The sequence below is a fragment of the Microcebus murinus genome, chromosome 8 (genome assembly GCF_040939455.1).
Source record: "Microcebus murinus isolate Inina chromosome 8, M.murinus_Inina_mat1.0, whole genome shotgun sequence".
NCBI classification, from domain to species: domain Eukaryota; kingdom Metazoa; phylum Chordata; class Mammalia; order Primates; family Cheirogaleidae; genus Microcebus; species Microcebus murinus.
This window is the reverse complement of record NC_134111.1, coordinates 100774360-100791132: the sequence shown is the minus strand read 5'-3', so window position 1 is coordinate 100791132 and position 16773 is coordinate 100774360. Positions and strand designations below refer to the sequence as shown.

The window sequence follows — 16773 nt, the reverse complement described above, 5'->3', positions numbered from 1 at the left end:
TAATTTGCATTTCTCCTGATAAAACAGAACACCTTTCCATATTTTTTGACCACAGGAATATGCACTTTTGTGAAGGGTCTGCTTGATTTTTTGGCCTATATATTAGGGTGGTTTATCTTTTTATTTTTAGGAGTTGTTTTTAATTATCACCAATAAAAATCCTTTGTCATGGCGGTGGCTCACGCCCGTAATCCTAGCACTCTGGGAGGCTGAGGCGGGCGGATAGCTCAAGGTCAAGAGTTCGAAACCAGCCTGAGCAAGAGCGAGACCCCTTCCCTAATATAAATAGAAAGAAATTAATTGACCAACTAATATGTATAGAAAAAATTAGCTGGGCATGGTGGCGCATGCCTATAGTCCCAGCTACTCAGGAGGCTGAGGCAGGAGGATTGCTTGAGCCCAGGAGTTTGAGGTTGCTGTGAGCTAGGCTGACGCCACGGCACTCACTCTAGCCTGGGCAACAAAGTGAGACTCTGTCTCAAAAATAAAAAAGATTAAAAAATCCTTTGTCAGATATATGTAATGGTGCCTTCAGATGAAGTGTTTTGTTTTTTTGTTTTTTGTCTGTCTCCACCCTGCGACTGTAAGTTCTAAGGCAGTTCACCAATGCACTCCCAGAACCTAGCACCATGCCTAGACTGCAGCAAGAACTTAACATTTGAATCCAGTTAGTTGGGGCTTCTGAAATAGATTTAACACTGAGTATTTTCTTACTTGTTCAGTCTCTCGTTGGTTTGCTCTCAGCCCCGCCATCCTCTCCTTTCTGAGCCCTGAGATGTAATGTGACGTCTCGGAGGGTCAGATCCCATCACACTCCTGACATTTCCTTGCTGGCCGACTTCCTGCCAGGGGGAGGGGAGCAGGGGTGACTCCACTTCAGATTTCTAACAATGTCTCCGGTGGCAGCAGCAGCACTGGCTAAACTAATGTCAGTGACAAACGGTCAGGTGGTGGCCGCTGCAGGGGCAGCCACAGGGGGCTGGAAGTATAGGCTCCCGGATCCCCCTCAAGCCACTGAGCTGAGTCCAGGAGCCTTAGTGGATGGTGTTCTGGAGCAGTAATTTCTGCTCCTCAGCCCAGCATGGTGTCCATTTCCTAGTTAGCCACTAATTTTTTTTTTTTTCCTCAAGCCACTAATTTTTGAACAAACTTTCCTTCTTTCTTTTGCATCTTCAGTCCTGTAAACATCATTGTAACAAATTCCTGTCTTAAATCTGTTTGAAATACCTTGAGTGGTCTCTATTTCTTGGTCAGACTCTGACCAGTACAGTATTGCTTCCTGGAATGGTCCCAGAAAACAGACCCTCAGGGATCTGTTTCTGGCTTGGTTCACCACTCTGAGCTTGAATGAACACTGCCAGTGGAAAATGAGTTGCTGGCAATATATACGGCATGCCATACACTGAGACTTGTGGTTGGTTAGCATGAAGTATCTATTGAAGACAAGGTTTAAAGGACCAAGTGGATGCTGCATTTGACGTTTTTGGTGGTGATTATGATCAAAAGTATAGCGAACTGGCTAATTTTTACTGTATTAGGTGCTCACAGAAAGAAAATGACAATTACACAATGATAGTTGTGGGGAAAAAAAGAAAATGACAAGCTCAGGGCTTAAATTCTAAGGCTAGGGCATGATCAGAGAGCTAGAGCATTTCTATAGCAGTCTTTTAAAAGTATCTTTTCTTACAGCAACAGAGCATAATTGGCTACAAATCAGTACTAAAATTTAACTGTGCATGTTGCAGAATTCCAAGGTTAAGTTGAATTCTTGGCCTTGCCTATTCTTTGTAGGTGAGATTTAAGGCACTGATTGGGAAGGAGTGAGATCTTGAGATTTGGAATGGGGATATTTGAACAGATCAAACAAATCTGAGAATCTTCCACCCACAAATCCTCAGGCTTCCCTTGCAGAAGCAGCAGGCACTTCTTTTCTGTTCTTGTCTGAATAACAACCTCACCTGTTAGGTTCCCTTGCAAGAGACTGCCTGTTCTCAAGACCCACCGTGACAACCTCTCTCTGTCTCATGTCCATAGCCACAGCAAGATATCAGCATTTCCAGGGAGAACAAACACAAAGTCTGACTTAGGAGGAAGTAAGTACAAACTAACACTATTATTAATTTATGCTAGCAAGAAATTAGTAACTAACGATAAAGATATAAGATAATGCCAATTTGTATTAATAACAACCTGGTGTAGGAATGAATTCTAAGGTGTGAGATTAAATGGACAGGATGTGAATATGACACTCGATCAGGCCACATTGATAGGGGTGTGCTTAGCGGAGATTCTGCATTCAACATTTCAGCTCAAGCATCTAGGAGTTGCTCTAACAGTTTGGTTGGGTGGGTGACCAAAGCCTAGGCTCAATAGCAACCTAGATGCATTGAGATTGAGAAGCCTGACTTAACGAAAAGGAGGGAAGCCAAAGGCTTGGGAAGAAGGGAATGTTGCGGTGGATTTATCTTAGGTGATTCACCAATCCCAAAAGTTCTTGGTAGATCCCTAAGTATACTCTCTTCACTGAGGCATTGAGAAATGCTTGGTTAGGAGAAGAGCAGCATCTTTAAAAATACACATGGTGCCTGTTCTCTGTAGGCCAGGGCTGATGATGGGATCACTGATTTCAGTGTGATTCTGAAGCAGCAGAGGCCAAGTGGCAGCACTGAACTGCTGGAGGCAAGGCGGGTGCAAACACTGCCATGGATGGTATCCTAGGATTGAGCAAATAAGGGAATATTGAGGATAAGGGGAGCCAGGTTTCTCACTATTAGACAAGGGAACTACAAACATGGAAAGGAGAAAGATTAGAATGGATCCTGTGATGTTGTAAACAACTTGTGGTACATACGAATATGTAGATATAAAAATATATGTTATCTGTACATATATATGCATAAACTCCCTATCTGTGAACACAATCTAGAAGCAATGACAGTCCAGTAGCTATGAGCACACCCAATACCCAGATTATGATTTCTAGACACCATTCCCCACTAAAAGGAACCAGGGCTCCTTGGGAAAATGGTTAATTCCATAACTGAGAAAGGAAAAGTAGATGATGAGCCTGGAATATCTCAGGCCAAAGTAAAAAAAGAATGATGGAGATATGGCAAAAGAACACAGAAACCAGCTCTGAATGGACAATTTGTATAAGAAAAATAGTATCAGATTATGGCTGATATATCGTGGGTATGCACATATGTATGTATAAACATTCTGCTATCTTCCTTATAGCAGAATGTTGACTAATAAGCATAAAAAGAATGCTTGGCAAACACCTTAGTAATAACTGTTCAAGTAAGAACCATCAATGAAGGCTGGGCATGGTGGCTGATGCCATAATCCTAGCACTTTCAGAGGCCAAGGCCAGAGGATCGCTTGAGCCAAGAGTTTGAGACCAGCCTGGGCAATCGGGAGGCTCCATTGCTACATAAAATAAACAAACTAAAAAAATTAACCAGACATGGTGGTGTGCACCTGTAGTCCCAGCTACTCAGGAGGCTGAGGCAGGAGGATCACTTGAGCCCAGGAGTTGGAGGATGCAGTGAGCCATATTGACACCAATATAGCAAGCTCTAGCCTGAGCAACTGAGCCAAACCCTATCTCAAAAAAAAAAAAAAAAAAAAAAAAAAAAAAATCATCAATGGATGATGAAACTAATAGGTTTGATGAGGAAATGGATATTTACATAGTCTCAAAGTGTCTCCCATAAAGAGAAAAATCATCACTGGACAGTGGGAAACCTGGCAGACGCCATCTAAACCAACTAATTAAAGTTAACATCACCAGTAATGGTTCAAACTGACATCATGTGTCTCCTGATATGCTGAACTGAGAACATCACTTCTGTAGTATTCCTGATAAAATCACATAATCACAATCAAATCATGAGAAACCATCAGACAAATCCAAGTTGAGGGCATTCTGATAAATAATTGTCTTCTGCGCTTAAAAACATCAGGGTTTAAGATTAAGGCAGACTGAGGAATTGTTCCAGAGACTCAAAAAACATGACAATTAAATGCAAAAAGTTATCATGGATGATATCCTACACCTTTCTGTTTTTCCTTATAAAAGATATTAGTGGAACAACTGGTAAAATATGAAGCATGGATATTAAGAGTATTGTATTGATTTCCTAATTTTGATAACTGTACTGTGGTTATGTAAGAGAATGTCCTTGTTTTAAAGAAACACACCCTGAAGTGTTTTAAGAATAAGGGACATAATGTGTACGACTTATTATTCTCAAATGGCTCATAAAAAATGTTTATCTTGAGAGTATAGTTGAGAGAAAATGGATATGGTAAAATGGTAACAATTACAGACCTTGGGTGAAGGTTACATGGAAGTCCTTTGTACTTACTGTTGCAACTTTTAAGTTTGAAATAAATTCAAAATAAAAAGCCCCCCTCCCTATCAAAAAAAAAATCACAATTTTTCAATGACTAATTGAATAACAGATCCAGGCAATGATCATCAGGGAATGTTAAAACTGCCGCATATAAGAGCAATAGGACTTCTAAAATGGATAATCAACCTGATAGCAACAGAACTAAACTCTGACATAAGTAAAAATGGGACAACCAGATAACACTGCGTACCATGTGACTATGACACAGCAGGAAGGACACCAGGCCACCAATATTCTTGCAGGGGGTGCGGCAGGGAGACCCTTTATTTAAGTAAATTCTCTAGATCTGACTAGTAATTTATAGAAAAATGCAGGGGATATGAAGAAATTCACATAAGGAAACTCTCCGCTAAATTCTGGAATATGGAATGTTCTATGAATAAATAATCCAGTTTTTCAACCTTTTTTTTTCCTTGATAGGGAACTGTTAAGACTAAAAGTGACTTAAATACATCAATTAGATGCAATAAACATCATTTTGATTTTGATTCAAACTTTGTAAAAAGACACTTTTGAGACGATCTGAGAAAGTCATCCACAGACTGTGTGTTGTTAATGTGATAAGGAATTGTGGGGTGTTTTTAAGGTATCCTTCTGTTACCATGCACGTTGAGATACTTAGGAGTGACATATCTAGAATTTGTTTTAAAATATTCTAGGCTGGGTGTGGTGGCTCACGCCTGTAATCCTAGCACTCTGGGAGGCCAAGGCGGGAGGATTGCTCGAGGTCAGTTCAAGAAAAGCCTGAGCAAAAGCGAGACTCTGTCTCTACTAAAAATAGAAAGAAATTAATTGGCCAACTAAAAATATATAGAAAAAAATTAGCCAGGCATGGTGGTGCATGCCTGTAGTCCCAGCTACTCAGGAGGCTGAGGCAGAAGGATTGCTTAAGCCCAAGAGTTTGAGGCTGCCGTGAGCTAGGCTAACACTACGGCACTGTAGCCTGGGCAACAGAGTGAGACTCTGTCATTTATTCATTCATAAATAAATAAAATATTCTAACAGAAAAAAGGTGGGCTAAATACAACAACATGGGCAAAATGTCAACAGTTGTGGAAGCTGGGTTATATTAGGTATGAGTTTGTTACACTAATCTCTACATGTTTGAATTTTTCCTAAAAGATAAAAACTGACCTTTGGAAAAAACTTACTGAAGATGAGAGCAACCGAACGATCTCAGGACTGCTAAAGATTCAGAACCCTCAGGGATGAAGGTTCAGGTCAACCAGCAGATGAGGGGCTGGCAGAGGGCTAATGAATTTGGAATAAGATGTTAAACCAATCTCACTCACAGCCTCGGGACCAGGTACAGAAACAAGACCTGTAGCAGCTATGTATATTTTATTCCTTCTTGTAAACACATACATATTTGTAGATAAGTTTTCTCTACTTTCCCCTATTGATTTATATATAATTTATTTTTAGGAAATCAAAGAGAGGTGAGACTGTAAGTGAACTAGTAGCAGCACCTAGAAATGGGCATAAAGACTGATGGATGGGACCAGTGGACTCAAGTGTTAGCAGTTCCCCTACCTTATTAATCTTTCAGTAACCTTACCTTCCATTCTGCCCTCAACGCTTCCAACAGATTTTCTTCCTCCTTTTTCTTTTTTCATTTCTTTTGATTATGTAAGGTGATTTCTGTCTCATGATGGGGCCCTGACCTGTTTAAGGCTCCATTTCATGTTTCAAAAGTCAGAAAATCCAGGTAGGTGATTCTGTCCCCCTATACAAGCCTCACCATGCTTGCATTTCAACCTGGACTCTCCTTCAGTAACACTGCAAAGGTCACTTGTCATGCATGGCCAAGGTGCCAAGTGGCAGCAGTCACTGCTGCACACGTGACGCACACACACACTAGGAGGTTAGAGCTGAAGGAAACATCCTAGATCAGCCAGGCTGCTAGGTGTGCACTCAGGCCATCCATTTAGAATCACTTAGAGGGACTCAATCAAGATGGTGGACGAGAAATACCGCCAGACAGAGGGTCTCTGCAGAATAGAATCACTTAGAGATCTTAAAAATAATTTCCAATGGAGCCTCACCCACATTAGAAACCCTGGGACAGGGGTCCTCAAACTTTTTAAACAGGGGGCCAGGTCACTGTCCCTCAGACCATTGGAGAGTGTGCACTGTGGGCCCGGTAGCAGGACAGGCAGTGGTGGCAAAAACACCCCGAGGGCTGGATAAATGTGCTAGGCGGCCCGCATATGGCCCGTGGGCTGTAGTTTGAGGACGCCTGCCCTGGGACATGGAGCTTGGAGATTCATTTTTATTCTAAGTTCCTCAGATAATCTGGGCCAACCCCTCATCTGACAGGCAAGGAAACTGACACTCAGAGACAGGACAGGAAGGGCTGGTTAATAAGGATGCTGGCACTAGCATGCAGCCTCCTGGAACCCACACCACATTGCTCCCTGAGGGTTACTTCTTTGCACTCATTTTAAGACGTCTAAGAAGGTGGTTACCTTGATTTAATATGCCCAGGTCCCTGAGCCACCATGGGGCACGTTGGATTGCTGACCTCCAATTTCACTTGAGAAATAACTATCTTAGTCATTGTTACTTTGTGTCTTCTGTTACATGCAACCAAACCTAATACTAACCTACTGAACATTTCTCATGCTAAAGGAGGAATTCAAAGGAAAAAGCAATTTGCTGCCAAGGAACTAATCTACCATGTCTACATTTGGGGGCAACAAGTAAACAACCCTTAAGAAATAGTATCTCTGCTTCTTAGGATCACTTGGATAGAACTGGGTGTCGAGGTGATTGTGAATTCCACTCCCATGACATCATCACTATGCCAGTGATAAGATGGGGTACAAGGACAGCTTCCGGGTTCCAGAGCAGCTATTAGGAAGAGCCCACTTCTCTTCTTTCCCAGCATCTATGTGTTGTTTCTGCCACATGGCAAACCTTAGCTATAGTTGTCACTTCAGCTGCAAACAGTCCCATTAATTTCTGGAGGGAAACCCTCCCTCTGAAGGCTTTCGGCTCCCAGTTCAGAACTAGCACTACCAACGGCTACATAGGTCCACTGTTCTCAGGGGACCTAACAACATCTATAAAATGAATATCACACATCCGGCTGTTTCAAGGTTCCCACTCTCTCCAAGGTCCTAGGAGGTACTACAGCTTCCTCACCAGGAATTGACTGAACTCAACCAGGACCAAGCCACTCTCCAGAGTTGGGTTTTTGTTGCTGTTGTTCTAAGGAACCCATCAACTATAAGGCCAATTTCCATTTGGAATACGCTTTGGGTGCACCTTACTCTTTAAAATGTACATGCCTGTTGCTCTCTTGATAAAGCTCTACTTCACATTTGGAAGCACAGTATAGAAATGTTCATTTCAAAAGACCATTTCTGGCCAGGTGTGGTGGCTCACACCTATAATCCTAACACGCTGAGAGGCTGAGGCGGGCAGATCGTTTGAGCTCAGGCGTTCGAGATCAGCCTGAGCAAGAGCGAGACCCCATCTCTACTAAAAAAAATAGAAAGGAATTAGCTGGACAACTAAAATATATGGTGGCGCATGCCTGTAGTCCCAGCTACTCAGGAGGCTGAGGCAGGAGGATCACTTGAACCCAGCCAGGAGTTTGAGGTTGCTGTGAGCCAGGCTGATGCCATGGCACTCTAGCCCGGGCAACAGAGTGAGACTCTGTCTAAAAAAAAAAAAAACACAACCATTTCTGCTTAATTACAGCCACACACATACTTTTTACTTTTATTAATAATGTAGAAAGGGGCATTTTGTATAAAATTATCAATTTTGTCACCAGGTCAATTTTAAAATAGGGTACTATATATATGCATCTAATGTGTGTGTGTGTGTGTGTGCGTGTGTGTGTGCGTATGTGTGTGTGTATATATATATATGCATTTTTATATGTATACAAAAGTAAAATGGTTTCCCTAAAAAAAGTTATTTAAAATGAAGCCAGAAACACCATTGTCTATTCTGAAATTAAAAACCAAAAAACAAGCCAGGCTCAATGGCTCATGCCTGTAAACCCAGCTACTGAGGAGGCAGAGGTGGGAGAACTGCTTGAGCCCAAGAGTTTGAGAACAGCCTGAAAAACTCAGTGAGACCCTGTCTCAAAAGAAAAAAAATCAACTTAGAGCCAATGAAAATAAAGTCTTTGATGTATATGCATAAACTCATTTTATTTTATGCAGATTATTTCCCCCAAATGACTACAAATAGCTCCCATCCTACATGCTCTGCTACATGTGACCTTGTCCCTCCTTTGATCACAGGAGAGGACCATGCTCCCTTGCCTTGAATGTGAGTGGGCTTGTGTTTAGGGACAACTCAAACCAAGTCTTCCCTCTGCTTTCACACCAATATAGTCAACACAGAAGACTTCTGAGACCAAACGTGTGGGGCTTTCCCCCACTAACAAGCAAGCAATCAATTCTGTAGCGGACACTGGCTGGGTGTCCTCCAATTCAATTCTGACACCATCTACCTGGAGATAGATATCTGTGTCAGATCCCACAGATTGAGGGCTCAGTCCCACAAGACTGCACCCCCATTTCAGACACCACTCGCAAGGCCTCCAGAACTTGTGACAGGCTTCAAGTTGAGGTTCCCAGGACCACTCTCGGAATTCAGCTTGCTAGAGCAGCTCACAGAACTCAGGGACATGCTCATGTTTACCAGTTTATTACAAAGGATACAGGTAAAAGATGTGTGGAGGCATGGGGGAGGGGCACAGAGCTTCCACGCCTTAGCTGGTGTGCCACCCTCAGGAACCTCCACATACTGAGCTCCCTGAATCCTGTCCTCTTGAGTTTTTATGGAGGCTTCCTTATGTAGACGTGATTAAACCACTGGCCACTGGTTATCAACTTAACCTTCAGTCTTCTCCCTGCCCCAGAGGTTGAAGGAGGGGCTGAAATTTCCAACCCTCTAACCCTGTCTTGCTCTTTTTAGGGACCAGCTAGATCTTGAAGCTACCAAGGGCCTGCCAGTCAACTCATACAAAAAGAATTCACTCCAATCCTTAAATTTGGAGTTTAAGGATTTGGGGAATTTTATGCCAGGCAATGGGATAGAAGACAAAATATGTATTTTTACAATATCATAATTTCTGACTACTTTGATGGAATACGGTGCCACAAAAGACCCTATGTGACTCCTGAGCTTAGAGGACGCCAGAAGAGCTAAGGCAACATCTTCTGCCTGGTTCTCTGGGGGAAGCCAACCACCACATATGCACTCCAACTACTCTGATGCTGCAATTCTGGAGGAATATAGGGAGGACATATAGATCCACCAGCCATCAACCCAGCTGAGTTCCCAGCCAACACTGCTTTCACACAAGTGAGTAATCTTGGGCAACCCACCTAATTAAGCAAGCCTTCATAAGAATGCAGCTGCAGAAGACATCTAACCACAACCACAGGAGACCCCAAGAAAAGAACCACCTAGCTGAGCCCTTCTCAAATTCCTGACCCAGAAAATGACCAACAAAATGAAGCAGTTGTTGTAAACCAATCTGGCGATAATTTTTTATACTGCAACAAGTAACCAACTATCTCTAGGGAAGTCTCCATAATCAAACTGTCTTATCTGGGGACATTTTTTAAATCTCTGAATTTACAAAACTGAAAGCAGTGTACAAAACAAATACTTCAGAACATAAGAGGAGTTAAGAGAATTTGAAAATAAGTTTATAAACAGGGATAAGAAAACAGTGGCTGTAAGTGAAAGAGCAAATGAGAAAGTCAAAGAAAGCAGCAGAATTGAGAGAGACAGACACAAACATTACCAAGGAAGAGTGGTTTCTTGCTAAGTGGGAAATTCCTCAGATAGAAGCAAGTCTATTCCAAGCAAGCAAACGGAATGTTCCAAGACTAAAATGACTTTGTATCCCCTAATCTGCCCCCTCCACTCCCAATTTTTTTTTAAATTTGTTTTTATTTTTCCTGAACACACACACAATGAAGTCTAGTTTAGATGATTTGGGCAGACACTGGAGGGACACATTCAGAGGGGTGTGCCTGTGGCAAGAGGGCAGAAGCTGATCCACTAGTCGGCAGAAATAGATAGTCACAGGAGGAAAGACATTTGGTTAAACTTACCAATGTTTGCCTTGACCTGTACATTCTCAAATACAGTACCTGCCAGTGTTCCAGTCTGGCAGAGAAAGCCATGGCTGCCTCCATGTCTCGGGTGCTTGGAGCTTTTCCATAGTGCCAAGAGGAACAAGTTTAGTGCAAAACTCAGCCTTGACAAAGGCGAGTACAAGAGGTACACTCAGATAGAATACAACCAGGTTTTAAGTTTTTTGTTTTTTTTTTTTATTTTCCTCCACACTGGCAAAAGTTCCGAGGGAGCTTAAAGTTTTGTAAACATTTTAACTATCCCTCTTCCCCACCCCCCACTTTTGAATTTACAAAGCAAAGGAGAGTAAGAGTCCCAATTTTTAATGGTTCCCTATCTCCTCATGCTATTTGATCCAAAAACTATATACAAGTTTGTAGTAGTTTCTGTATAGTTATTATACATGTTTAGGAGGGAGGGAGGCAAGAAGGAATAGGGAGAATGGTGACCCAAAATAATAAAAATAGAAGCCAAATATAATCCTCCAAAACCAAAATGCTCTCAGAGCAACTCCATCCTTCTGCAGGCAACGATGACAGAAAGCAAAGGTGCTTTACCCAGGAGCCACCCAAACCCCAGCACCTCTCATACAGCACAGCTGGCCAACAGCTCCAACCCAAGTGTGAGTAGCACTTCCAGGTGATGTTCTGTAAGGGTTTGGTGGAGATAGGAAGAGTATTTATTTATTTATAAATAGGACTTGAGTACATTTCTACTTGAAGTGAAAGGTATCAGGAGGCTACGACCAGAAGCCAGACCAGGCTTCTCGCTCCCGTTCTCGCCCATCCCCTCCAGCCCACAGCATCCTCCTGTACAGTGGTTTCCATGGAAGAAGGTCCTAAAGATGGTCAGGTTTTGTATATTCTCTTTTCGAAAAGGCAAGCAACTTGCCACCCCAGAATCTTTAAACAAAACCTTTTCTGGGCCACAGCAAGACACACACACAATGCTCTGAGGAACCAGATGAAATTCCGGGCTTTTATCGGAAGCAAAAGTTTATCCCTATCCAAAATGAAATTATACAAATTCATACATATGGTAAATATCCTAGCTGCCTCTTAAACGAGGCAAATTTTCAGCAGAAGGGCCCAAAACAAACTGGTCCTAGTCCTCTGAAGTAAAAATATTTATGGGAAAAATCAGTTTTTGTAAGAAAGAAAAATTAAGAATAAGTCCCTCTCCCAGGCCATAGGGTTTTCCTTTGTCCAATCAGGTTGGAGTATGCCAGGGGAGAAGTCAGCTTGCTTGGAAGTCACTATCTAATGAAGAAAAACATGAAACCTTTCTTCGAAAGGATGCTCAGAAAGAACAGGCAAGGGATGTGCAATATCAAACCAATCCAATCTAAATTCCACCCTGCTCAGGGCCTCTTTGATGCAATCCCAAAGTTAGCAGTGGCAATGCAACTTTCAGACTGGTAGAGCTCTAACTGTCTCTGTTGGACACTTGAGTCACAGTTCATGGGGCATTTTATTGCTGGCCAACATCTGTTAACCATGAACTCTCTTCATGATTGCACCAATTAGACCTCTTGCTCTTATGGAGTGGGGAAAAAAAGAAGAGAAAAACAAACTAGAAGGAAAAAGAGTGACAAGAGAAAGCAAGCTGCTATTGGCAGATTCCAACACACTTTCTGGGAGACAGTAGATGAAATCACGGCACAGTGAACATGTGCTGCCCAAAATCAGCCTTGTTGGGGAGTAATCCCAACTGCCACCCCCAAGACACAGGGTCCAGTCCACTTATCTACAGTCTGAGATGTTCACCAACAAAAACAGTTTAAAGAATCTTGGACACAAAGGGCTGGATGAAAGAGCCTGAGATGATCGATTCTGTGATTTGTTGCAGAGTCATAAAGAGTAAATGGTGAATAAGTGTCGTGTCCAAAGGTGGAGACTCCATAGTTGGCAAATAGGAGAGGGAAGGCCAGTCCACTGGCAGGTGCTCAGTAGTCATCCAAAGTCTCGATTTCACCCATATTGAGTCGCTCCGATGATGCATTGACTGAAAATCCTGCAGGAAAAAAATTGGCTATGAGTGACCACACCCAGACAACCAAGTAGCTCAAATTCTAGGCAGTGGGCTGGAATATAATATAAGTCTCTTGCTTTTGAGCATACCATAGGGGTGCTAAAGGGAGACAGAAGAAAGATAAAAGACCAGTAGCTCTTTGTTCTTCGAAAGAGAGATTCTTTGTTTTATTTTTCAGGGTTCTGATACAATTTGGGGAAAAAAATAAAACAAAATAGTATCACAATAAACAGAACTACAATTCACTACCTCAGAGAATCTGAGAAGAAAGTGGAGTGTCTATTAAAGACAGGCCAGGCTGGCCTGGGGCAGGGGGCAGGAGGGTGGAGTTCATTCAGGAGGTCTACCTTAACAGAAATGGGAGTTGGGGGAAGAGAAGGAAATACCCACTAAGAACTTTGTAACTACCTGACTACATGACTTTGAAATCTGAGTGGGATTAATACTCCTTCAACCCCAGACTCACTTTAATAGAAATATTTTTTCCACTGGCCAAAAACTCTGTGAGGCCTGGCATGGTGACTCATGTCTATAATCCTAGCACTTTGGGAAGCCAAGGCGGAAGGACTACTTGAACTCAGGAGTTTGAAACCGGCATGAATAAGAGCGAGACCCCATCTCTACTAAAAATAGAAAAAAATTAGCCGGGTGTGGTGGGGCACACCTATAGTCCCAGCTACTCAGGAGGCTGAGGCAGGAAGATCACTTGAGCCCAGGAGTATCAGGTTGCTGTGAGCTAGGCTGACACTATAGCAGCACTGCAGCCTGGGCAACAGAATAAGTAACTCTGTCTCAAAAAACCAACCAACAAAAAAAAAACCTTCGTGAAAGTTCTAGCCAGGAGCTTTTGCTTTCATGGGTAGGATGCTTCAAGGAAGACCCACTGTAAGATAGTTAGCACCCTCACATTGTTCCTGCTTTCCCACAGTAGACAGAACAAAAAGATTAAAGTACTTTATTCAACTCAATCTACTGTAAGTGTACCTGTGAAGTAAAGGATTTCAGTGAGCAATATTCGATTAACCAAATGGAGTAAGGTTTAGAAAAAGCAGTACTAGTACACCCATTGAAGGTGACAAGCAGTACTCACAAACACTACTGACATTTGAAAACCTAATGCCAATGATCACGTGTAATTTTTTCAAAAACTCAATAATCAGAGGTTGATAAAAATTACGATGAAAAAGTCCTCTTTGGACTGAGTGACTCCTAAAAAGCTTCCCAGTTCATCTACCCTGAATGAAATCCCAAACTGTTTTAGCTGCTATCTGAATACCAAAAAGTAAACAGGCAATGTGCCCCATTCTAAAAGCAGTTCTGCTAATATTAGTTGGGTTTCCTGCACTCTTTTTTATTGTTGTTCTTCTATGGTCAGGTTTCAAACAATTACACATTTTAAATGTACCAATAATAAACAAAAATGACTTACATAATAAAAATAGCTTAATTGACTCAAAAACATAATTTGAAAAAATAAACATGCCTATTTATTAACCAAGGAATCTGTGGGAAAAGCTGCTTTCCAAGGCTTAACACAAGCAGGGGCTAGGATTCTAAACCCCTTCCTGAGTTCTACCTCATCACGACTGTGCTCCCATAACCCACAAGACTTTTTTCCCTTGAAAAGTATGAAAGGCTTTCTGTCTATATTTTTAAAGTAATGGTTTAATTAGGTAAGCATAAGAACCTAGAGGCCAGTCTATGAAATGAACTATTACTCTATTCTGAAACAGTTTTTTCTTTGACTTCACATATATCTCAAGAACAGATAAAATGTGATAAATAAAACAATGATGAGCTACATGCAATAGAAGTGGAAATGTAATTTTAAAAACTAATTTTAATCATGCAAAGACAAGAAGGGAGAAGTCTATAGCAAAAATTGACTGTTCAATGCTATAATATATTATCGGGCTAGGCTTTTAGCAACATGGTCTCATTTAACTGTCAGTAAAAAACCAGTAAGGTATGCATTCATTGTCTCACTTGACAAGAAGAACAGCTCTGGGATACCATAAAACCCAAAGCAACACAAATGAGGATTCAACTCAACTATGCCTGGCTTTAAAGACCACATTCTGTTAGGTTGAGAATAAACTCTCACATGAGTTAAGGTTTGAGAGATTGTTCTTTTAAGGAAAGTCTGACTGGGGAGAAACTGTATTTGGTGTGTATATTTATCATCTTCAAGTGAGGTAGCTAGTTCTCAATGGCCATCTGGAAGCTCTAAAAACTTAAGAGGACAACCAGATATACTGGAGGACATTCATAATCAAAATGAGGCTGGGGCTCCCTCTGCTGGTTTGTTTTAGAAGCAAGGTTCTCTTTTCATCAGTGACTTTTTTCAATGAATACTTTTAAGATCAAATTAGAACCTGTTTTCCCATTTTATGCAAGAGAAACTTGTGACTGATGGTTATTAATTTTTCTCTATATGTAAATCTATAGAGAATATATAAATTAAAAAATAAATGGAAATGAGTACGTATGGGACAAAAATCAGCAATTATTAGAGGAGTTTCCAGAGGGAGTTTAGTTGAATAGTAATTTTCATAAAATATTTTATGTAAGAGCCCACGCCAATGAGTTTCCTCAATACTCTGCTAAATAGTTTTACTTCCCTTACATTTGTTTGTTTCTTTGCTTTCCCTTCAAGATATATGAATTCCTTAAACACTACTCACAGGATGATTTCTCACTCCCTTGTAGGGAGATTTTCTTTTAAGTCCCTTCCTTTCTTAGATCTGTAACAGAAGATGAGATCTGAAGGAATATTTAAGACCAAACAGCTTGACTTCATTTTCAAAGGAAACTTTTCCCTGACAACTTACCCGCAAGTCCCAAAGCTAAATAGCAAGGGCTTCTTAGCTAGAACCCAGTTAGAATTTAAGGAATGCTTTTACATCTCTTCACTTATTTCTGCCCAAACTGGATACAATTTCAGACTGTTCCATCCACCTTTAATGTTAACTTTCGAGACAAGCAGAGGAAAACAGAATTTCACCAGATTCCTAAGTTTCCAAACTTAGTTTTCAGGCACCAATTCCAAAACGCAGTTCTCAGAGTTAGGTTTTTGTTACTATCACATGGTTCGCCAGGGCCCTGAGGATCTACCACAGGCACAGTGGGGTCAGTTATCATCTGCCTCCTGCAGTGCTGGCCTTTAGGGTCTTCATGATGTCCCACAGACATTTCAAACTCAACCTGCCCAACACTCAAATATCATCTTGCTCCCCCCTCAGCCTGCTCCATTTTCCAGTGTTCATCATTTCACAGCAAATGGCAATGCCTTCCATCCTGCTCCCCAAGCCCAAGGCCTTTCCACTCTGCTTGTCCAGTTGATTCTGTCCCCCAAGTTTCTAAAATCCCTCTAACTCCTCTCCAACCCTACTGCAAAAACCCTATTCCAAGCCACTGGTATCTTTCAACTAGTCTCCCCTCCTAACCAGGCCAATATCACAAAACTGCCATCTCTGCCTATATACTCATTCTATTATAGACAGCACCATTTTGTCACAGCTAATTTTACATTCACAAATAGAGTATAATTTTGGTTTCATCAGGGTCTGTGATGTTGTTAGGTCAACTTAAGAAAGAAACATAGGCAGCCTACACTGTTTGTTATTCCTGAAACAACATTCCCCATCCTTCCTGCCAGACTTTCAAAGAACAGTTCAGATGTCACCTTTTCCAGGAAGCTTCCTTATATGGTCCTTAATGCTAGACAAGAATAGCCATGGGTAACACATAAGAGTGGAAAGAAAACAAGACTGTTCTGCAATCTCAGCTCCACTGCTGACAGTTGTGCAGTTCTAAGTCCTCTCTGAGTCTTGGTCTATTCACTGGTAAAACTGGGGCATCACCTCAAAGTAATTCTGAGAATTATACAATACACAGAATGATTATCAACACATACTGGTTCTCTTCTTTGAACACCTGATCAAATTTATGGTCTGCTTCTAACATAAATCTGCATTTAAGTTTTTAAAACTACTTTCACCATTCTCCATTAGCATTATTTTCTAACTAAATTACTAAAGGCCCTCCAGAGAAATTCATATTATAATAAATACGAAACAATGCTTTAAAGTTTAAAGCACCGTACACCTTAAGTTGTTACTTTTCTTACCTCCAACAGCATATGAGGCACAGCTCCTGCACTGAGATGCCCAGTAAATACTGGCTACTTATTTTGACCCAATTAAAATTT

General features: G+C 41.4%; 1 protein-coding gene across 8 annotated transcripts in view; it reads right to left on the bottom strand.

Moving 5' to 3' along the window:
• Window positions 1–11482: 11482 nt before the first annotated feature.
• The window catches only part of GIGYF2 (GRB10 interacting GYF protein 2), a 136421-nt gene continuing 131130 nt past the window's right edge, over window positions 11483–16773 (bottom strand). For all 8 annotated transcript variants that reach the window (XM_020288124.2, XM_076006046.1, XM_020288127.2 and 5 more), the window contains one exon: window positions 11483–12545. In XM_020288124.2, the coding sequence (XP_020143713.2) occupies window positions 12478–12545 (68 nt within the window). In that variant the 3' untranslated portion in view covers window positions 11483–12477. The remainder of the gene's footprint in view (window positions 12546–16773) is intronic.